General features: G+C 35.8%; 1 protein-coding gene across 3 annotated transcripts in view; it reads left to right on the top strand.

Moving 5' to 3' along the window:
* The window catches only part of LOC129720678 (mitogen-activated protein kinase kinase kinase dlk-1), a 60,654-nt gene that overhangs the window by 893 nt on the left and 34,612 nt on the right, over positions 1-25,149 (top strand). Inside the window, exons 2-3 of one of the 3 annotated variants that reach the window (XM_055672230.1) lie at positions 42-152; positions 6,963-7,526. In XM_055672230.1, the coding sequence (XP_055528205.1) occupies positions 7,336-7,526 (191 nt within the window). In that variant the 5' untranslated portion in view covers positions 42-152; positions 6,963-7,335. Of the gene's footprint in view, positions 1-41; positions 153-6,769; positions 6,893-6,962; positions 7,527-12,710; positions 13,415-25,149 lie in introns of those variants that run through there. The other 2 variants (XM_055672231.1, XM_055672232.1) reach the window with 2 other exon arrangements.

Below are 25,149 nucleotides of genomic sequence, written 5' to 3'. Positions count from 1 at the left end.
GGGAATACTATAGAACAAATAGGTTGCACTTTATACGGCAGGCACAAAGGAAAAATAATAACGCCGCTGCTTCCCGTCGCAACACTGAACAGCTCAAGCGTGTTGCCATCTTCACGCGAACGTGTGTGGATTTTTGCTGTTGACTAAGCCAGGTGAGTTATGAGGTTGAATTTTATTGCTAAATTGGAAGTGTTTTTCTTTCGTTTTTCGATTTATATTCAGGTAATCTTTTCATTCAGGTAACTTTTAAAGATTTAGTGAATTCAAATTGATGCTTATTAACGAATTAGCTGCAACTTCGAAATAGACCTATTAAAAATTATGTCTAATTTTTCATTCTTCCATAGCCAAGGTTCAACTAAAGTTAGCAAAAGTTCTGAGCTTTATTGCTTAAAAATGAATTAAAATCATTTTGCGACGCCTTCTCGGTGTCAGACCAATCATTTTTCAGCCCATGTAATACAAATCTTTTTGAAAATGTCAAAGTTTCAAAATAATCAGATAAAGAATGTACAATTGCAGACAACTTTCGTTAAATTATCGTTAAATTATCAAAACCCATATTCACTCTTTGTACACATGTATAAGATAATTTTTTGATTATTATCGTACAGAATGAACCGCTCAATCGAATATAACAAATGTTTCACGGGTAGAATTCTGAATCGAGTTCACTAGTTTAACAAACATCTTTCATTGAAATTTGTCATAAATTCATAAATCTATAATCTAAAATATAATATATTTCTTTACTAACTGGAAGATTGCACACAAAATTTGAAAAAAAAATTCGATATCCATTCAGTGTTTCAAGTGCTTTAATACGGAATGTATTTTATCTCTAAGTAAAATCCCACAGTATCTAACTAATAACTCTTCAAGCTTTTTCATATATAAACAAAACTAAAATATAATACAGATCGAACTCGATTATCCGGAGTATCGATTTCTGTTTTCACTCCGGATAATAAATTTTCCCGGATTATCGAATTACGAAAGAAATATTTTAATTTGCTGACAACGAAGGTAAAATAATTATTTAATTTTTTTTTGTTTTACTTATATGATCCAGTGGCGAATTCAGAAATTATATTGCTAAAGGGGGGTAAAATCTTGAAAAATAGAAAAAAATTAGACCATGATTTGGCTCATTTAACTCGGACATGTCCCAAACATCCCTGAACAGTCAAAAGAGGTACTTCATGTGTTACATCTCTCATTTGATGGATAAACCTCGTCGTGATGAGCCACCCCACGCGTGATTATTCCACGGCACTTGTGTTGATACTTCAAGTAGGTTATATCATCTTCTTGGTGTTAGTCGTGATTTTTTTCCGGACAATTCAAATTGTGAATGATGAAACAGCACCTTCCTAGCTACGTGTATGTTTGTCCGAATAAATGTCTTATGAATGAATTTGAAACTAATATATTCATTTGAATTAATAAGTTTGATCGAAAACAATATACAGTGGAAAATCTAGTTTCAATATACATAACAATGAATCTGTTTTTCTTTTCTTCTTCCTCCCAGCCACACCCAGAATCAATAGAATGATTATATTGTACATTATAGTTGTACTAAAATATTTAAAATTTCACAATAAAAACTAAGAACAAAAAAAAAACATTCCCAATAATCAAGTCTAAAATTCCGGATAATCGAGTCCGATCTGTACTATGAACCAGAATTACAGCAAATCGTTGCCCGCTTCAGCTCAAAACTTATAATTAAGTTATTACGAAAACTTTTTTTCCGTTTCAATGAATAATAAAATTGAAAATATTGGAATGCTAATTTGATTTTTTTTACATCACAAAAAAAGACTTATTAGATTTTTTTTTCATCACGATTAGTATAAATAAATAAATCTAAGTAAATATTTAAATTTGAAAAACCTGAAATTTGGAATTGTTTAGAATTTTTTTGTCTTTCATCCCTCGACTATCAAATATCCCTAGATGGTAGCAATAGTTGTTTGTTTTTTTTTTTTTTGTATAAATTTCCATGAACTCAAAAGAATACATTTTGAGTTGTTGAATTCATTATATTTATTTAACTTTGCCGACGAAACCATTTAACTAAATCAAACGAAAGTTTCCTTATCACTTGTCACCAAACTAGCCGATCGGATTTCCTTTGTTAAACTGTCCATTTCAGCTCTACAGTACAGTATTCGCATTAGGTTTACTGATCTTCGAAGATGGAGCTCTATTTACAAAACGACACCTGATTTGAAAGTAACAGTAAATAGCACTGATTCATGCAACCTGATCAGTTTCTCGTTCGTAAGTGCTCCGGTGGTGTAGCCCCAAAAATGCTGTGTACAATCGTGCCGGGGCTTTGATCACTTAATATAGAAAATGAAAAGAAGGTGCCACTGAATAAATTCTAAAAACTTTGCAGTGAAGTGTTTATAAGATGTATGCTATAAATAGTAGGCAAATATAGTCTTTATCTAGAGTAATGCACCTATTGTTGCCGTCCTCTAACATGTCGATACCAGTTTAGTAGTACTGGGCATCAAGTTTTTTAAAACAGCCGTTTGTTTCCAATTTTACTTTTTCATTCAAGTCGCTTGTCAAAAAGTCACATTTTCAATCGGCGAAACAGAAGCTCGGAGCCAAATCAAGCGAATGAAGAGTTCGTTTAGTTCGCAGCGCAATGCCTTCAAGTTATTTTTCCTAGCCACATGCTGCTCAACATACAATCGATTCAATCATTTACAAAATATTATTATGATAGGGCAGCGGTTCTTTCCTCTTTATGTCATTTTTTGCCTTTCTCCTAGAAAGGTATAGCAATCACTGGAAAAACCAAAGGTATAAAAGTGGTCTCAATGGCCGAATGTCATATACCACTCGACCCCTTTCGACGAACTGAGCATTTTCTGTATGTATGTATGTATGTGTGTATGTGTGTGTGTGTATGTGCAACTTTTTTTTCTCACTCACTTTTCTCAGAGATGGCTGGACCGATTTTCATAAAATTAATTGCGAATGAAAGGTCTAGCTGCGTCATAGGTTGCTATTGAATTTCATTGTAATCGGATTTTTAGTTTAGAGGTTATGTATCAAAATGTAAAAATCACGAAACATCAATATCTCAGAAACCACACAACCGATTTCGATAAAAATGGTTTCAAATGATCGGGCTGTCTCCAAAACCCTTAACTTTGAAATTTAGTTATGATTGAACATATGGTTCAAAAGTTATGTAAAGAAAAGTTATCCTGAGGTTGTTTAAACTCACTCATTTTTCTCAGAGATGGCTGAACCGATTTTCACAAAATTAGTGTCAAATGAAAGGTCTAGTTGCCCCATAGGTTGCTATTGAATTTCATTCCAATCGGATTGTAACTTTGTCCGTTGTTCATAAAAATGTGAAATCATATAATGAAAGTAAACATATTGACTTTCTCCTAACGATCAATGGCTAATTAAAAGGTAGAAAAGTGATCCAAATTGCCGAATGCCGTATACCACTCGACTTAGTTCGACGAGCTGAGCATTTTCTGCATGAGTGTGTATGTGTGTGTGTGTGTGTGTGTGTGTAACGCTCTCCCAATCTCACCCAATTTTCTCAGAGATGGCTGAACCAATTTCAATGAAATTAATTGCAAATGAAAGGAATAGTTTCCCTATAAGACCCTATTGAATTTTATTGCAATCTGATTTCTAATTTAGAGGTTATGTATCAAAATGTAAAAAACACGAAACATTAATATCTCAGAAACTACACAAGCGATTTGAACAAAATTGGTTTCAAATGAACGGACTACCTAAAAACCCTTAACTTTTAAATTTTATGAAGATTGAACATGTGATTCAGAAGTTATGGAAAGAAACGTGTTCTGGAGAGTATTCAATCTCACTCATGTTTCTCAGAGATGGCTGGACCGATTTTCATAAAATCAGTGTCATATGGAAGGTCTTGTTGCCCCATAAATAGTTCAAAATTAAGAGTCATTTCTTTTATTTCGCTATTTCTTAAGCACTAAAATTACGTCAAATTTCATATTTTATACTTTAATAACAACATCAATATTTTAGAACCCAAAGAGTGAATATACCTTTATTGGATTTAAGCATTCATGTAAATCTATTTTTACAAATAATAAGTTTGAATGAGAAAGGCTGAGTCTGACCGCTAGGTGGATTAATTTAGGTTTTTTGTTTTGTTTATGCATGCACAGTTCGGTTCAAAATGGCGTCCAAATAAGGAGCATTCCGCAAGTGGATTGTACGGTTCGGTATGAACTGCAGAACAATTTTGACAAGAGGTGATGGTAAACCATTTTGAAAGCAAAAATCTTACGGTTTCTATTGTGTATGGTTTTCTGCAAACTTTAACTATAATCCGCCAGGAAGAAAGCTGGAGACCAGGGTAGGGAACATATTTTAAGCAGCTTTATGAGCCGCCTGTGTTTTGAGACGAAATACTCGAAATCTGTAAAATGAAATACAAATATAAGTATAATAATTTATCCTCTGTCTATTTCTCTGTCAGCACTTGTTTTCAGATTCTAAAACCGATTTAGCAAACTTTAACAATAATCAATTAAAGTTTCCTATAGAGAGACACTATTCCAATCACCCCGAACCTTTTAAGCAGTTTGCATCTGTTTTGCAGGGGATTTTCTTCAGCACCCTGATAGCGCCTGAAAAGCGGCAATTTTATTCATTTGATGATTTTTCAAAGATTTAAATGGTATTTTATGTATTCGTAAGACAGCTAGTTAATCAGAGTTTTCGTTATCATAATTGAAATTGTCGATATTAATCAAAATGCAGGAGATTGTGGCCCGTTTATTTCGACTGATTAGAATAGCCGCCACTGCTTAAGCCGTTCCTTACCTTATATCAATTTGTTCTCTATCTTTTTCTCTGTCAGCACTTGTTTTCAGAGTGTAAAACCAGGTTAGCAAACTATAATAATAATCAATCAAAGTTCCCAATCGAGGGATAATATTCCAATCACCCCGAACTTATTTTAAGGAGTTTGCATCTGTTTTGCAGGGGATTTCCTTCAACATCCGAATAGCGCCTGAATGGCTACGATTTTGGTTGATTGTTTTCGTTTGATGCTTATTTAATGATTTTTCTGTCTTGAACAGTATTTTATGTATTCGTAGAACAGCTTTTCGTTCTAGTGATTAAAATTGTCGACCAAATTCCAGGAGTTTGTGGCCCCTTCTCTTTGACTGATTAAAATAGGTGCCACTGCATGAGCCGTTTCTTAGAGAGCTTCGTAGCCGCAAGGTTACAGAGTCCGTTTTGATAAGCGAGTGGTCGTGGGTTCGAATCTTAGTAGAATCAGGCCATTTGGTTGTCAAAGGACTTTAACATGGGTTCATTCTCAGGCTCTCTACTACATACCCTTCCTTTAAGCTGAATTCTATAGTACCCTTGCTGACTTTCATCCTAACAAAAAAGTCCCTCTTATAATAAAACTGTTCTGAGTAACGTATAATAGTTATCTTCAGGGAATTATAATTATGACGCGGTCTTGGCTGGAGGAACGAGGTTTCGATAAGACTCCTTCCTCTTGACGGAAATATAAGTCCTACTTATAATAAACCTGACCAGAGGTGTAGCATTGAATGCCTCTTCAGGGAATTGTTATTGTGACGCGGTGTTGGTAGGAGGAACGAGGTTCGATAAGACTCCTTCCTCTTGACAAAATAAGTCCTTTTTATAATTAAACTGATCTCAGAAATATTTACCCTCTACAGGGAATTGTAATTGGCGATATTGGCACGCGGAACGAGGTTTCGATAAGACTCCTTCCTATTGACATAATAAGTCCCTCTTAGAATAAACCTTGCCAGAGAGGAACGTTAGGTGTAGGCTCAGTTCAGGGAATTGTAATTTGGCGATATTGGTAGGATAGAAAAAGAGGCTCGGTGGTATAGTAGAGCAGTAAGCTTGAAATGAAAGGGTAAACTCTCACACACAAGCACGGATATAACTAAAAAAAAGCATATCGTTCACTTTTATAATGATACTGCCAATAATATGAAGTGCGGAGTACAGAAAACACCTGGGCAATATCACAATAGATCAAAGTGTCTCTGGTCGCAGTGATGAGTCCACACAGAGAAAAAAAAGCCGTTCCTTACCCTACCTTGGGTATCCCAGGAAAAGTACTGGCCAATTCTTTACCGGTTGATTATTGCGTTTTTGGGCGCCTTGGACGGTGGGAAACAAAAGTCACTCTACCAACTGCCGGTTGTAATCAGGAGTATAATGGTGGATCCATGATTCATCCTTTGTCACGAATCGCCGCAAAAATTCTATCCTGTTGTGCGTAATCAACTGTTAAAAAATACGGCACCCATCTATTATTCATTTTCATCGCATCCCTGTGTCAGGCCAAAGACTTTTCAGCTCATGTAGTGGCGAATTAGCGATTGTAGTTTTCATTATTATAATTCTTTGTAACACGTTTTTAACTTATAATTCTGGTAGTTAAACTACGACTTCTACGATATTTCTTCAAATCTAACGAGTTTTAAAATTACATTTTACAATTGGAGTAATTATATGAGATTAATCGAAATTCTAAACTGACTTGATTTGACTGGGTCAAATCAAAATAAAAAAGATAAACTTAAGTATGCAGGCTAACATTTACACATATATTCTGCTGTGTCTAGAATGTCTTCACACGTTATGCTGCATCCCGTTAAATTCTTGTGTTCTTATTCTGTAGCGTATAGATCTATGCCATACATTCCTTCCTTCGATTGATGCGCATGCGTATCTTCAATCGATATGCCGCTTGGTATTACGTTTTACACAATCAGTAACTGTACCTGCGAGGGCTTCATGCAGTCGAATGACAACTTCCGAATACCAACTGTTTTCAGGATGAAAAGAAAACAAGACTGTAAATATTACTATTGCTCCTAAACTGCTTCTTGATTCTAATACCATTATTTTATGCTATCCTTTTTCAGCATTATCTACTTGCAGTGGCACAATTCTATCATCTTGAAAGCGTCAATTCGTCATGTCATGAAAATCAAAGGAAAAGAAATCAACACTTACAGTGCGTGTTTCACTAGTTAAAAAATGCCGCATCGTCCGGTTGAATCGATGTTATTTATGGGCTCGCGTCCTTCCGCTTAGTAAATAAATATTCGCGTAATTGATCACCGCAGTGCATTTAGGTGGTATTTTAAGGCAACGAAGAAAAGTGTAACGATGAATTAGCTGTTTTAGTTCATTCAAAAGTGTCAGAACGGTTTATTACTAAAAGAGAACATGCACTCGAAATGTACTGGGTGTTTAAAACTATCTTAAACAACAAGAATAGCTCTGCCGAAGAAGATGCGTCCCTTCACGGGATCGCAAACAAGTTTAAGAACTAGTGAGCCAACAACGACGCCAATACCAATGGATTACGGATCTGACACCAGAGCGACGACCAGTCGTCAGACGGGACGAATTGAGGATTATGGACCCCTGAGCACATCGTTGCAAAATCTGGCTCAGGACGAACCGGACAATCTAAGGAAAAGGTAAGCTTAGTTAGTGAAATTCGTTGTTCGGCTCAATGGTCATTATTTTCGCACTGAAATAATATAGAATAATAATACAAGGTCACTTACACTGTAATTTTAAGGAGAATTTAAATTTAAAATCATTTGGAGTCGTTTTCAATGTTATGAGATGTCTCGTGCTATTTCTTTTTAGAAATTGCGTAAGTGACTCTAATGCAATTGTGATAGAAAATTACTAGAATATTTAAAAATTTTCGATTTTATTATTGCTCAATTTGAAACAATGCAACAGTAATAACTTGTAAACCATAGATGATAAACAATCTATAACAACAAGAGAGTGAAACACAACCCTGCAAAAAGTACCAAAGATTCTGTAAAGCATCAGAAAGCCGTAATGGCAGCGCAGCATTTTTCGGAGGACACTTTCGGTTATTATTCAGTTCATATTTCAGATATGAGCTCGGCGAAAGTTTTTCAACGAGATTTGTTATAAATTAGCTTTTAAAAATAAATTGTTTTAAGAGGTTCAACATACAGAAGAGCTCAAAGCAAAGCAAAGCTGTCGAAACTTAACATTTCTGTTTATTGGACACATATTTTACAGCCAACTATAACTTTGCTTATTTATTATTTACAACTATCTGTAACTTCACCTAAGACATCGCACAAGTCAAACAAACTGTTGGGGCTTTAAAATATTTTTAATCATCAATATCGTTTTCACACAAGCCTTTTTCAACAAACAGTCGCGATTAAAAAGAAATACTAATAGCACAAAATGACATGTTTCGCTCAAAGTTACATCTGTGCAGTGTCTGCCAAACAAAAATGACATTTGAAAAATTTAAAATTGGCACATTTTCCTTGGAATTGCTCAGTTATACTGATTGTTGATATTTGAATGATACTTTTTATACTTTTATATAAGGGTATTATTTTCAGTTTCTGAATCTATTTGGAGCAGTTGAACAATTTTTTACACCAACATTTGGGATTGTTGTTTCACATACATTTTATATACTGGAACTAAACTTGAGAGTAGAATTCAATTTATCAAATGTTTTAAAAATAAACTTTTTAATTTCTAACACACAATTGCACAAGTTGCCGTGTTTTTTAATAAACAATTAGAGACGTGTGCGTTTTTGTTTTAATTCAAAAGTTATAGGTAGTTCATTATGCATTTTTCAAATACAGTCAGGTTTTTATTGCGTGATTTTTTTATGCGGGTTGCTTTTTTCAATAATACAAAAACGATACAAGATATCGACCTCATTCCTTTTTTCGTTTTAGGACACAAGTAATCATATATAAGTTTTGAAAAAATTCAAATTTTTGGTTTAAACACTAAAAATTTGTATTTTGGCATTTGGGGTTGTCCACATTCCACGTGGACAACTTATGGGGGGAGGGGGTACGCAAATGTCCACGCTTGTTCACGAAAGGGGGGAGGGGTAATTATAATGTACGCGGACACTTTTTTTTTTAATGGAAATCTGCCAAAAAAACATAGGCATATAATAGAAATTCTACAGATATTCTGGTTTTTAGAGTCGGTGTCAGCTACATTTGGGATAAATTTGAAATCATTCTATTTGTGTCCTCCTCGTGTTTTTTAAACATTCTTTAGACCTATGCAGCATATGCTGATAACCTTTTAAAAATTAGGGGTAAAATAAGATATTTTTTTTGTTTTCTCTTGTTAGCAGAGGTACAGCATGTTTTTAGGCTAATTTGAAATCATTTTTCATGAACTTAGTTTTAGCTCTTCGAGGCACTTTTAACTCAGCTGTGAGCTAAATTTGTATTTAGTTTTGTCATATGTCTCATCCATCCATAGAACCACTTTTGGCTAAATTTGGAATCACTTTTTGCTTTGGTCTTTTTTTATTTAGAGAGTCCCAACGGAGCTGAATTTGAATCATTTTCTTTTTGGCCTTTTCCTCTCATTAGAATTACCTACTTTATTAATATAAACCAAATTTAAGATCGTTTATTCTTGGTTTGAACTGTTTTTTAAAAGCAGGTCATTTCTTTTTTTGGACAAAATTTAGAACTTTCTTTTGGTTAGAAAAGATTTCAACCGGTTCGAGAAAAAAATATAATTCTTTTTACATTCGACTCTTCTTACCTTCGATGCGTCTTCAGATTTTTTTTCCCTCAGTCACTTAAAATTATAATAAAAATTCTTCTCTTTTCGACTCCTTCTGAATTTCAAGGATATTTTCAGCAGAATTTTTTGTATGTTTTCATTCTACCTTTTGAAGACGTTTTAAAGTTTTTTGAGGTTAGTTTAAGACAAATTTTTGATAGCAGCTTCTGACCTTATACCGATGTTCAATTTTTAGGATTTTCTTGTTTTCCTGAGAACTTGTTGAACTATAATTGAAGTAATATTTTTTTACTTTCTGTTTTAAACGGTTTCAGTGAGTTTGCTTCTTGGAGCGTTTTTATGTATTTTGAGTTGAATTTTGTGTATTTGTTATTTTTTCAATCTTTTCCAACTTGTAGAAAAATTTTATCTTTCCAGCTTCTATAGAAGCTTTCAACCATATTGACTTACTGCTTAATCCTTTTTTTTTTTATTTTTTCAAGCAGTTTACAACTTTGTGATAAATTAATATATGTTTTGGTCATATCATGGTTTCATGAATATTGTGCTATGTTTTAACTATTTTCTGTTTGAGCTCCAATTTTGGTTTCCTAGAAGCCATTTTAGAGTATAACTTGGAGTCTGTCGTATTGTTTTTCTTGCGTTTAGAAGTGTTTTCAATTATTCAATGTATGGCTTTTCTGATCTAGGTGGTTTTGAGCTGAATCTAAAATTATTTTTGAATGACAATTTTTCTCCGGCATGGTGTTTTGACCAATTAAATTACGGGGGACGGTGGTGACAATTTTTCTGTCCGCGTGGAATATGGTGGGACCTTTCACAATGACTACTCTCATATTCAGTCAAGTTCAAACGTTTTGGGACGGTTTTCTACGTTATTTTCTCAACTTAATTTAGTCGTTTTTTTACGCTGCAACATATTTGGAACGTATGCCCCGCGTAGAAATTAAACTAACTGTATACTCCACTGAAAAAAGTGCGCTTGGTCACTAAAGGGTGAAATGATATTTAAAGATCATTAACCCTCTATTGCCCAAGTTAATTTCTAGACGGGCTTGGGTAAAATCATTATGAACTATTATAAGCACTTTTTAAGTATTTATTGAAGCTTTTCAGAACTTCGACCCGCCAAATGGCGGCATTGGGCACTAGAAAAATCTTCCGAAACATGGTTACTGCAAGACGTCAGCAGGAAGTCCCGTTTCTCCCAAATGTGTTTGACGGATGGATAAAAATAGCGTGGGCAGGAAAAAAGCTTCATGCGACACACCTGAAGCTGATGAAGCACATCCGATCATAGCATTCGGAGAACATCTTTAGAATACAGAAACAGCTAGATATTCTTTTTTTTGTTAATATTTTTTGCGGATTTGATTGAATTTAATTGATTGTACGATTGTTTTTCAGTATGGGAGTGGGTCCGTATCGTGACGTAAAATGATCAAAATTGGCCAGACTGTAAAAATCCATGTCTCCCAATGCAATTCTCTGTATATTGTATTAGAAAGTTTTTTAAGTAACTTAAATGCAACACGGTTTGTTATTGTTAATGTTTAACAAATTTACTCTTTCATGGAATTAATGTTTAGTGTGAATAATCTCGTCATCCAGATAAAATATCGACTTTGTACAGTAGACTTCATTCAAATCGAAGCATATTTTTAGCTAATTCTGGATGAAATCAACTATATACTGTATATATTAACGAGATCAAAAGACTGTTTTTGGAAAATATATACTTTGTTTTCTCCATATAACCGCCTAACACTTTAACATTTAAACAAGCTGAATTAAAGTAAAGCAAACTGCACACACCTCCCTCGGCAGTTATTTTTTAACAAACGGTTGCTACATTATTTATGACATTTCATCAGTTCCTATTTCGGTAAAATAGTAACTAGTTCACACCGGAGGACACCGTTGTGCGTATGGGATTTTTTTTCGCCGTCCGAAGCAATGAAAAACAAAACAGTAATTAATAACTTATTATTACTATTGCTTACAAACAACTTGTTTTTCGGATGCGCGAACCAATATGCAAGGGAAGCAAAATAAACATTTACGGAAAGTACCACCACTACCACTTGGCTGGTTTCTCTCATTAGCCGTATAAATTAAAGGTGCTCACGATATTTTTATATTTCGGTTTAATATACCTATTTCGCATCGCTCTCTTGCGTTTTTATTCATGCTCATGCTTTGTCAGGGCTAAATCTCTCATGGTGTTGGTGATGTGCTTGCGCTTAAGTACCGCTTTGTCGATTTCTTTTTCTGCTCGTCGTTCTGGGGTTACTAAACCATATAGGCTTAAGCTTAGTTCGTACTGTATCGGCGCGTATTTTGGTCAAAAGCAGTAATGTTGCTATTAATACATTTATGGCAGGTTCGGCACGCATCGATGCCTTCACAAGGGCACAAATGTGTCGAAAATTGTTGGAAAGGTTTAGTGCTGGCACCGTGGTACAAAGCATTGCCGGACAGCAAGCCTACATATTAGCCTAACTATCAAACACTACCACTAGTCATTAATACAATGTTGAAAGATACTACATGCGTTCTGTTAAGCTAAGCCTCTGTTCCAGTAGCAAGTATACAATTATTTATTATGCATACTTACGATAGGGAGGATCGCTATACAAACAACAAACAATTAATGAGTTGATTATTTGCAATTGTGCTACGAATTATCTTTTTCAGTTTTTGCTATCAAATTTTATACCATTTCAATTATATATTCAGCAAATAGATGAAGAAAAAAAAATTGTATATTCATATGTAGTATATTGTTTATCAAATTTGTTTGTGTAAAAATTGGGGTACTAAGAGCTGTAGAACATACTAAATATTTATGAAAAAATAACACAGTGTTCTAAACTTCGGGCTTTTGATTACAATATGAAGAAATCAAAATTACCACCCTAGTTCGCATTCATTACACCAACACCATTGAGATGCGCGGAGCCTTGCACTTCAGTACAAACACCGGTAACTTGGCTCCGGTAAGGCAATAGTGGTGAGATGCGGAGGAAACTTGAAAGCTGAAACCACATTCATCGCTTGGTTCCAGCAGTCGGAAGGTATCGTTCGATGTGAAAACTGCGTGTGTGAGCAAAAATTCGCACCGTCGTGAAACGGGATCTGAGCACTTTTGGTGGTGGCATAGCTTTCATATTTAGCCTTCGCAATCTATTTGGCAAAGAGCAGTTCGCAGTTTTTGGTCTTGTTGTGCGCGAGTGATCAGGGAAAAAATACGGAAACTCGAAAACTTAACACGTCCGTTGTCTGTTAATCGGAATAACTTTCATCATCATCGATAGATTGAAGCAGCGATCAATTTATATTGTTAGGCTTTAAGAAATGCAAAACGGTTTTAAGCGTGTTGTCTCTTATTATACCTGAAGAGCAGCTCACATTAAAGCGTTATCCAGCGTATCCGCAAAAGTGGTGTGACCTCGAAGTATACTGTCTGTGTTTACATTGAGGCTCTTTATTCCTCCCGTGTACAAACGTTGAAATCTGTGGAAAATAAAGTGAAGGAAACAAAATCAAGAAATAGAAAAAAGTTGTCAGCAAATTCAATACTCAAATACGTTACTGTGGAATTTGGGTCAATAAATAGCACACGCTGAGAGAATCTGTATCTGGAATAAGGCACAGTAACGTCAGTGTAAAGTTCCAGAACGCATGTTGCAAAAATGGTTTTCTTTATCACTAAAACAGTGCCTTCCAGTGGCCATAATGAAGATCCTCCGGATAATGTAGTCGATGAAAGTGACGTCGTCAAAAAGGGGTATGTCCTTGCAAATAAAATTCACTTGTTAATTAAGTTTAAGAAATTTACACTAGAATGTAAAACGTATGAAAATTTGTTCTCCACGAATTTTTTATGAGTAAAATATTTTTGCCCTCGAAGTTTTTCATTTACTACATTTTCTTACGCTGTTATAAACACTGACTAGGCTGTATTTTCTATAGATATAACAGCGGAAGTTTCATGCAAAACCTACTTTACTAAAATATTTTATAAAAATCATCCGCAGCTTTATATTTTGTAAGACAGTTTTCGCTTATTTTTAAATTGGATATTACTATATACAATGCATTTTTGACGTGGGACTACGTCTTCGTTTTCTATACTGGAATGCATTCTGTAAAATTCGAAATGAAACTGACAAACGTTTCGTCAGATTTCAAACGATAATAACAGCACAACCACATGATGGATAACCGTAACCAATATGTTGTTGGATAGATAAAATGTAGGAAGATCTTTCAATACGCTAGTTATCATTATTATTTTATTGCTAAGCAGTGAAAAATGATAGAAAGTTTCTAGGGCAAATTTTACGCGAACAATGAACCAATCACATGCGAGCACTCCTAGCACAGACAACATGAATAAACACCAACCATTCCTCTGTATCAATATAAAAAAAATGACAGAGTCCTTCCGTCCCAACAGATCAAATTATGTTTGCTTCCATGAACTTAGACTAATTGATGTCTCAAAGGTAAAGGTGTTTCAAAAAATTCGAAACAGCCCTCATTTTGAACTATTTCTGAACCTGCTATAAGAGCGTGATAAAAACTGATGTCTTGAAAGAAAACATGCCGGTACAAGCAACAGTATCGTATACGAATATCAGAGCGCGGCTGGTCATATTTTTATTTTTAATTTAACGAATAATATATATACTGCCGCTATTCGCATAATAGTCCTATGTAAAAGTTGCGAGTCCTGTGTAAATTTTGCGCAAATAGGTCCATTTTATCATGTTTTTCAAGAATAGCCATTAAAAAAGTGAGGTTTGATTCCCACAACCTCGATTTTAATGGCTACTCTTGTAGAGCATGCCAAAATGGACCCATTTCCGCAAAAAAAAAACAAGAAAACACAGGACTTTTACATAGGACTGTTATGCGAATAGCGGCAGTATAATAATATATATTAGCTGTCTTCGTAATACAGTGAATGTAATTGTTGGCAAATGAAAAAAAACTTGTCAAGCAAGAAACAAAAACGAATCATTCTAAACTTCTTAGTTGTAATCGTTGATTGCTACGATTGTCTGCTGGAACTTGTTGACAATTTTGTTTGACATATCATCTAATATTTCCCTATTAGAGCCTATGTAACATCTTCGAAATTATTTTTAGATTCAGATCCATGAAATAAATTTGATTTATTTAGGGTTCAATGAGATGAAACCATTCATTATGATAGAGTAAGTATTGTTGGATATCGTTTTTGAGGAAATAAAATAATTCTGATTTCGATGCATTAGAATGAATTGTTGATGCTTATTCAACAACAAAGATACGCTAAATGTTGTTTGAATAAAAAAAAAAAAAAACACTACAGGCACAATATCGCCAAGTGTAAACGAATTTTTTTCGAGTGCTGTGAAAAATATTTCTAAAAAAATATACCTTTTCTAAAAAAATAATGATTCTGTCTGCGGACTCTGTAACCCTTGTAACTAACTCCTCACAGAGTTTAGTCCCACGTCACCATTTCATACAATCCCTAGGGCTGTATACCTTGTAATATTTCTATTTGCAGAAACCAAATTAGTTGCGTTACCAATTTGCTACGTAACAAATCACTAGAATGAATAATGATTTGAATGTTTGTAGTAGCTTACAAATTTTCTTGTAAAAATTTAACTTTTCATATAGCAATTGAGTTTCCTATTTTTGCGCATAATAGTGTATTTCTTCTAAATATAACTTAAAGAACTGGTGGAAGTTCGGCTCCCTAAGAAAAAAGATTCTTTAGTACGACTGGATGGCAAATATAGCTATATTTTCTACAAAGAATCATTGCCCAGATTATTTTCAATGAGATATGAAGACTGTCAGTACATTCAAACTTGTCTAGTAAAACTGTAACGGTTTTACCCTCAGTACCCCTTTACCCTGGTACCCCTACAAAGTAGTAAAAATCCTAGTTCATACCTTTTTAATTATCTGGCGAAAAATCCGACATCAGCATTTGTTATAATATTGTACATTTTAAAGCTAGCCGAAATATTTATCAACAACAGAAAAATTAAAAAAAAAAAAAAATTTGAACCACGGATTTTAAATTACCATTCTGCAATTACGAATCTCCACCAAGGTGGTGAATTTTTCGTTAAGGTCTATCAGTACTAAGGGAATCTTCCTGATCTATCTAAACGATAACCAAGAAATTATTGATTAAATAGAACAAAATACCAGTCAGATCACATCGAGTGTTCCACAAGGATCACATTCAGAGTCTTCTCATTTGGTATTTTCTATAGAAATCTCACACCAGTTTTCAATAATCTCTCAAGATTGGAAAATATGCTAAAACTGTTTCTAGAAAAAATCTGATTTTTTATATGCCTCTAGAAAAAAATCTGGTTATTTATAACTCTGTTTGAACTGTATGTTGAAAAAAATGCAATATCAATTTTCAACAGAAGAGAAATGAGTTGTTTTTCAATCCCCTAAAAAATCAATAAAAATAAAAATTATTGATTGAATTATTTTAGACTACAGAATAGTTGTTGAATAAAATTTAAATAAGGATGTTCAGCACCTATTCTTTTTCATATAAATCTCGTAACTTGTTGATTAACATTCGAATAGTGAAATAATGTCAGGATTATGGCATTATCATCGTCCTTCAGCCTAAATTTTTCTGCGAAGACCAACCATTCGATGAACGATTTATTTTACGACGATACGATACGAAAGCGAAAAAAATGTTGCCCTTAAGCTCAAAATAATCTCCCCAAAAAGATTATAGCTTTTTAATCATTCTTGTGATTTTTTTTAACCATTCATGTGAATTATAAGCTCCTAGTATATGAAAAAGTGTTGCAAAAGGCCGCACAGAAAGTGCTGGCCGGGTTCGTCGCTTCTACGTTGGCTGACAGAAAAACTCCTTAAAGTCTCTGGAAAAGTTATCCTTGCTAGGAGCACCAAGGTTCACAGGAATGGTTAAATAGCTATAATCTTTCATTTTTTCCAGTTTGAGCTCTAGGGCAAAACCTGTGTTTACCAGTTTTATCAAAGTGCAACTACACAAGGTTTTGTGCTCCGGTCTGAGACGCCGTTTGTTTGTCACTTCAAAGCATCCAGGAAATATCAAACGTTTATTGATTAAAATATTTCGATTGACATCTACGTTAACAATCTTACCTTAACATAAACCGAGCCTGCATAATAAATAAAATATTTCTTTTGCAATGATGGGCAAATTTGATAATTAGGTATTGCCGGCATTATAACAATTGATTTTGTGAAACCGGGTAATCAACCTTGACGTTGACCTTGATAGACTCTGGTTTTAGTGGAAGTATAAAATTTGAATCGTCCAGCTTGATCTACTAGTATTACTTTCGGATTTCCTAATCTTATCAAACGATACTCGGTCATCAATATATTGTTGCATATTCGTTCATTAATACATCAAATGCTTTATTTTTACGCTGTCCAACATCCAGAAACGGTTTCAATATGCCTAGTTTTTTACCCAAATTGGGTATTATTTTGGTGGCCTATGAATACTAAGCATAAATCCCGTCGATAGTCGCTGTATCTATGCGGCGCGGCGGCGGATTGCAAAGGTGTATCGGCTGGGTGCCTCTGTATTAGCAACAATCGATTTCCGCCGTTTCAATGCCATTCAGCAGTCAAGAAACGATATAATCACGTAGACATGTGGCAGAACCTATCGATTTGTAGATGTAGCACACCACCTTCGTATGAAGAAAAAATCCCACGTGTTTGCTTACTCGTAAAACGGCAACAAATAGACCTTCCGTGCAAAACTGTAATCTACTCCATCGTGAAGATCAATGAAAACAAACCAAAGACGTCGTATGGGTTAGGAATAAGTACCTATCTCCTGTTAGAAGGTGTTAATCAGATGCAAACTACTGCTCATACGCTTAGCTGAATATTGCGAAGGGAAAAATACAATAGCATTGAAATCCGTGAGAAAAAATACATTTTGCTACGGGTTATTTTCGATGTTATTCTTTATTCGCCATCAGCAGATTTTATCTATATCGCTCCACATTGCACCAACACACATGAACACGATGGATTCGAGTGGCGTGAAAGGTTCACAACACCTCACTCGGTACAAACCCACAGCCACAGCACAGGTTGTTGGCTGAATTCTGTCTACGTTTACGTACAAGCAAACGAGCGTAAGCGATAAAGTTGAACGTATTTTTCGCTTGCACAGGTAGTGCAAACTTTTATGTTAATATTTATGTACCTACCTGGTTGGTGCAGAGAAGGGGGAACGCCAGAGAAATAATTATCGATTGTTATTTCTGTTTCATTATCCGCTTTTTTATGAGTGGATGTGCGAACTAACAAACTTTTTAAGTGGAAACTTAGAGCATCTATTCGGTTTGCCAGTTAAATGATCAAGTGTAAGTCAAGTCAGGCTGCACTATTGCGTAGTCATTAAAAAAATAAGAGGAGTGAAGGAACTTTTGGAAAATAACTACCTAGATTTAAAACATATTTGAATAAATAGAATATTCAATATCTTATTTGAATGGTAAACTGCGTTTCAATCGATTTCAATAAAGGTTTTTTTTCTCGATCTGAGCCTAATTTAATTAGGTTAAATTATATATAAAAAATACAGGAATGTTTGATTTTGTATAAATGTATTGGCAACTTAGACGTTGCACATGCTTGTGTCATCCTGCTTCGCATTGACAAACGGATATTATATTTATGCTGATCATAAAATGTGCTACAGGAACACCTCATGAATTACATGTACGTAAAGACAGGTCCGACGTCACACTATTTTCCCGAGTAGGTAGTAAGAAATAGCGGGTGGGGGTTGGTGATTGAGCCGGTTATAAACAATTGCAGTTTTTAAAAAGTTTTTGATTCGGCGCAAACCAGAAAAAATCTTTTATTATAGGTATCCAGGGATTGTGATGACTAATGAGAGAATACAAATGAATTCGGGAACGATTGGAGAAAAAAAAATTTTTTTCTAAGAAACTTTACAACTGTACATAAATCTGTAGCTTTACAACCTCTCACTCAACAATATTCAAGAAATATGTCGCTCTCACATGCGTACGGAATTTTTAAGTTTTCAACATAAGACACATTAATTTGTTTGGTTTTGTCTGATAATAACCTGTGGGTAAGTGCCCATACAGACATTTTCCGAGTGAGTACTACTACCCATAGGGAACATCTATAAATGACGTAGCATTCAATGGGCTATGAAGGGGGGTTGCGGTTTCGTGACGCAATGTGACGAGGGAGATGGTGGGGGGTCAACCCAAGCTACGTAGCAAATATGAAACTAAGAAAACAATTTGGATTTTTTTCTAATCGTTGTTTTTAGTCACTGTTTCGTTTGTTTAAGGTCATTTTTCTTTTTTTTTCGTTTTTTTGTTCATGAATGGTACAAGGTATGTTTTGGATAATAAAATTTGCAATTTGTTTGTCGGTTATAAAGCTATGTAATTATCTAGAGGGGGGTCCTGAATTTGTGACGAAATGCTACGATGGGGGAGGGGGGCTGTCAAAAAAGCCTAAAAAAAGCTACGTCATTTATAAATGTTCCCATACTACCCACATCAACCGCCGGCCCTGCTTAAAGATAACATGCATCATACAGACAACAAAGAACACAACTCCATGCCAGTGAAATTGACAGGTTTGATGTTATTGGTTTCGTAACTTCGATGAATGAGAGCGTAGAGTCTTCATCAGTTTATGGACAGGTAACGTCCGCTATCGCTTTCAAACACGGCGAAATTGCATGCACGTTCTGTAATAAAGCAGGCTTTGCCTACTAACTAATATGTCGTTCAACGCTATGGACGAGTTTGACCAGCACGCGCTACTGACGCTATTTTCACGCCGTGTTTATAATAGCTTATCTATTGTTTACTCTTTACAATGCGTAAATGGTGTACAGGTTTGTGCTGGAAAGTATCAAAATCTCGTCAAAATAGAACAGAGAATTCCCTCGACGTTCAAAAAAACAATGCTATCAACAGTGGCTGGTGACAGGACCCTCGGTTTTCCTCACAAGGCTTCGAACTGTGACTGTGAAGCATGGATGGCACGTCATTTTGTGAAATGTCTTCTCCCTACGCGAAACAATGTCTTCCCACTCGAGATTCCAGGTGAAATCCGTTTGGAGGCTGAAATAATTTCCTGCGACCCCATCTCTGCAAATGACGGATGTCTTTACATATTTTCCAAGTTCTTCACTTTCTCTTCGTAAACCAAGATGTCTACGAAAAGTCCGTCTTGCAAATTTTACCTATGATGTAACAGTGAAGCAAATACATTTTGAAAATGTCATTTATCCTGCGGAACAGCCGCTACAATTTAACTTAATTTCGACCTGCTGTTAATGTTTTATGGCCATTTAATGTATAAATAAGGTCCAAGCGAATCGGGAAAATTCACTTAAGTTCTTCCGAGAATTTGGCATTTATTGTCCTTCATAGATCATTAAACTCTAGTCTCTTAGATCATGAAATAGTTCTTCGACTAGATGACATTCCAAAAAGTGTATACACACTTAGAATTTACTACCGAATTAATTGTCAAGAACGGTATCTCCAAGTGCTTGGTAGAAAAAAATGACAGCTGTCACTTATTTTCTTAAATCAACCTTACTGAAATTTCGCGACAAAAAAAAAAACCGAAATCTAGGTAGTGTTGCTGAATGATGGTTTTCATTTATTTTTGCTGGATTCCCAGTAAACTGAGGCTTTCAGAAAATAATATAAGATAATTATTCCATCAAACGACGAATAATTATCTTATATTTCATCCGACAAATCGTGAACGAGGGTATCGAATGTCTTCGTCAGTGGTTTTCTTCGGCAGTTTTTCTGCAGCAATCTTATGCAAAAGGGGACAGACGGGAAGCTGTCCAAAATCCACCTTCACGAATGTTTGTCGTCCATGAGCGTGCAACCTTTGTACTTCGTCAGAACCTTCTCGTACAACTGTCGAGTGGGTGTTTTATCCACTAGATTTTGGCTTAGGGTTGCTTACAGACACGGAAAGAACGAGAGTCTCCTCGCAAACGGATCCTCTAGACAGCACTATTGTTATCCGAGATTCCTAATGGCTTTATCTTGATTGCCCTCAAAACATTCCAGTTCAGCTGCCGATCGTTTGTTCCACTACGAGACTTACACTTATCCTTCCGGATCACGGTCATCCTTTCTTTGAATTGTTTGAGCACTGTTGACTTGGCGAATTTCGGTGACGTCGGGTTCTCGACGATTCTATCCTTTCGGCTTCCACAACTTTCTTCAAACTTCACATATCAAATTGGAACCTTTAGCACTGAAAGGCAACTAGTTTCCAAACAAAAAGCTGCCAAATTATTTCAAATACGACCACTAGGGGCGCTTCTCCATAACTAAGAATATTTCCGGATTCTAAATGATGCATGCTTTATGCGTTATCGAGCTCGAGAATCGTTTTGAGGTGTAAATATAATCTTGATTTCAAAGGAGGAGAGCTTGAAATCGTCATTTTAACGCAATTGGTAATGCTCCCCCTACGAGGCGCTCGTTTCACTGACATACCAAGCATTGTTATCGATAAAATATCGATATGGATACATTTATACAGTGCAATTGAGGCACCACAAGACAGATGTTGTTAGTGTTTTAACGTATTTTGATTCAAATTTTTACACACGATTTTCAAGTTTTGTTGTATGAAGATGAATGTCTGTTCTCTGTAGTTCAGTTTCGAAACATGCTTTAGGTTTGCGTTTTGCAAAGCAAGTCTCGAAGTATTGAGTTTCTCTTCTCACAATTTTCATGAAAAAAGTTTATCTAATTAGAAAGTAAACAATAAATCTCAAAAGTACACGAATGTATATCCGGTCATTTTATTTGGTGTGGCCAATCACAAATGATGTACTCATCTGGACTAAGTTTACATAATCGAGTTCATATTGTATACTGATCTTTTGATATTTTAAACTGCTGTCTTCTATTGGAAAACGAGCAATTTAGATAGAAAATCACTTTAACATGTTTGAGTTTGCAACATTACTTACAGCCACAGTTTTATTTTTTATAATATAAAAAATAATATATTCAAACAATTTCCTGAAAGTCTAAGTCGCTAGTCGTTAGGCACGGGTATTTGATAAAATCTAACACACACAGTTTTACAGACTTGTGAGAACGCGTTGTTTGAAACAGTGCAGTCACACACTCACACTACGATTATTGGTCTATGATTTTTATCATGATAAGTTTACTCCTCGTTATTGAACCGGACTCTTCCGGTTCCGTTGCTCAGTCCGTTACCCACTCCGGAACGCTCCGAAATAGGATCGAACTTCGTAGATTCTGGCCTGGAAATTCCCGGCTCTGTGTTTGAGTTTAGTATTCTTGGTTTATTTGTGACAACTGGACTTGTTTTTTTCTTTCTTGCGTCATAATCGTTCGATTCCTTACTACTCGACGGCATAGACTGTGATGCGTTAAACCGCGGGCGTGGGGAACCTCGGCTGACGGCACGTCTTACTCCTGCACAAGTGTTGATATGTAACACGTATGTCGAAATAGACGATAACACAACATGGACAGCGATGCGCAACGTTGACGTCAACGCATTGAGGCTCTCCGCTAGTTACACGTGCGTTTATTCAAACTCAGAACAATAGTAGAGCATAGTTCTAAACGTTGAGAAAATACAATAATTACTATCTAATGGGAACATTCGTTTTGTGATGAAAGCTTATCTCGCCTCATTTGGATTTTTATTCTCAATAGCAATTAGTTCATTCAACAATGAATAAAAGTGAAATATTTGAAGAATTCAGATAATGTCAGAACTACTTTTTGACGAAAAATATTGTTGAACTTTATAATAAAGACTTGATAATGCCTTAAAACAAACCCCACAGCTAGGGAAAACAAGTCGTTGAATGAAAAAAGTAGTTTACCATAGTCATACTTATCTATCACTATCTAGCCAGAAATAGATTTTTTAATGCTGAATAGTTTGTTACAAAAAATGATTTCGGGTACCTCAGGATTACCCTCGTTAACTATTTAGAGACAATTTTATACATCTATTTTCGAATCGGTAGTTACTGTACCAAAGAGTTTTGTTGATCGAAGCTCATCAACAACATACAGTTCAATGAACCGTTTCTGTTTTTTTTTCAAACAGCGCAATTTTAGAACGTACTGATAATCGGGACCGTGTCCTAATGCGTAATTGTTTCCAATACTCAAAACCGACGTGAAGGGTTCTTCAACTGTTGCTTTGCTACATCACTTTTTTTAGTTAATTAAAACTGTATCGTGTTTCCACGAAACCACATGAACTTGTCCTCCTCGCATTGCCATTTGATTGCAGGAGAAGAAATAATTGTACATTTTCACTGCGCTGCCGTCTATATCTACAACCTGATAAGATAAGCACCAATAAATGAAAAAGTATTGCCCTAGTCCTCGCACCAGCGATCGGATGAGCGTATGAATTGTAGATTTTTTGTCGTTGGTTATTGAGCAAAATGTATTGTGGGGTTGAGTGAGATAAGTTTCAAGAATTTATGGGCCACTTCTAGGAATCGTGAATCGCAGACATGGGTCAAAGTTGATATAAAGTATCATTTGTGTTTTGTTCACTAAAACCTTTTTTCTTTTTCAAGAACAAATTCAAGACGAGTATAAATATAAGCCAGAGTGGAAAGAAACGAAAGGCTACGGATTTTCAATTTGACAAAATCGCTTCTCATTACCCACGCTTTAAAGGCGAAAGCTCGTGAAAATTGCCTCTTCATTTTCCCCGCAAATTTATTTTAAAACAAGCCTTTATAAAATTTTCTCTTTGTTTGGAGATAGCAAAGTGAAATGTGTAATAGTGCGAACAACGTTCACACTTTAGACACTTGGCCTCTGTCTGGGGCCGATGTGATAAAGCCAACGGAATGGTTGATAGCTCAAGCGACGATGAAAGAAAGTGAAATTAGGCATCTCATAAATTAGGTCAAGACCACCGCGACAGCGACGACGAGCTTGTGTGTTTGCACAGGTATACTCCGGTCATGATCCGATTGTGCTAGATAGTGCTAGTTATTGCACGTTTCCGTAGCCAACCAAAACATTCTTGTTGTTGTGTTGCATGCTGAAATGTAAAAGAGCGCCAAAACATCATCTGCCTTTCGACATATGAAATATTACAATAACGTGTTATTACTATTGAATATACACACGAGGAATTATTGTTTATGATTTTTAAAGAGAAATTTGAATATTTAATCAAGCAATTGCACTTGTTACTAACGAGGCATAGGAGGTTGAATGTAAAATTTTGCGGTAAAATCAATTCCCCTTCGCGGAGAATGCGGTAATAAAATGCTATTTACTTCAAAACTTTCTTTCTTTAGCAGTACTTTCACGAATTGCTGAATTCTGCAATAAACCATCACTGTTCTTTGGTTGACAAATATTATGAAAACAAAATTTACCTTATTCAATCATTCAAATCAATAAAGACCGAGGTTGACTTTTTTCTTAACTTATCGTTATGTAAGCCGAAGCTCTTACCTTACTTTACCAACCAGACGAGGGCCGTGGTGACTCGTGCTGTATCAAGAAGTTGCCGCCATGTTGCTCGGTTTGTGTGTATCGCCAGTTCCCCAGGCGTCTCATCACCCGTAAGTCATCTTCGATCTGGTCGAGCCATCGTGCACGCTACGCCCCTTTATTTCGGGTGCCAGCAGGGCTGAAGTTCACATTGAGATTCTCTCCAAACAGCACGTGCAGCTAATGGTATATACATCTTCGTCAGTTTCCGTCGTATGTCTGCACTCCACCGTAGATAGTCCGCAGCACCTTCCGTTTGAAAACCCGAAGAGTGTTAAGGTCCTCCACGAGAAGCGTTGTTGTCTCGATTCCGTAGAGGACTACCGGTCTTATCAGGGTTTTGTTCAGCGTCAACTTCGTGGGTGTTGGATTTTCAGTCTGGATGCGTCTCTGGATCTCTTCGCTGGTGGGTCACCAGTGACCCCAAATACACGAATTTCGTGAAGTGGTCGCTTCATGCTCATCGCCGTCTACCGAGATTTGAGTTGAGAGGTTGATGTTGTTCTCCTTGGAGCCTCTCGCTCGTATGTGTTTCGTTTTTGACGCATTTATTCGCAGTCCGATTCGTCTGGCTAGGCTTTCAGTCGGGCGTGAGTTTCCTTCGCCTTTGCAAAGTTAATGATGTGATGATGTCAAAGTCATCCACGAAGCCAGGAAGCTGAACAGACCTTGTAAAAATCCTCTGGATCACACCCTCAAGGGCGATGTTAAACAGCAAACAGGAAATTCCATTACATTGTCTTAAACGTAGCACATCACTTGCGCCATGGTGGCCTTGATCAATCGAGTCAGTTGATCTGCCATAGCTGTTCTAGATTGACTGTATCATAGGTCGCTGCGAAGTCGATGAAGACGTGATGTTTGGGCACGTTGTTCTCGCAACATTTCTGTATGATCTGTCGGATTGAGA

This window comes from Wyeomyia smithii, chromosome 2, assembly GCF_029784165.1.
Source record: "Wyeomyia smithii strain HCP4-BCI-WySm-NY-G18 chromosome 2, ASM2978416v1, whole genome shotgun sequence".
Lineage (NCBI taxonomy): Eukaryota > Metazoa > Arthropoda > Insecta > Diptera > Culicidae > Wyeomyia > Wyeomyia smithii.
The sequence above is the reverse complement of the archived record's forward strand: the minus strand, read 5'-3'. Positions and strand labels throughout refer to the sequence as shown.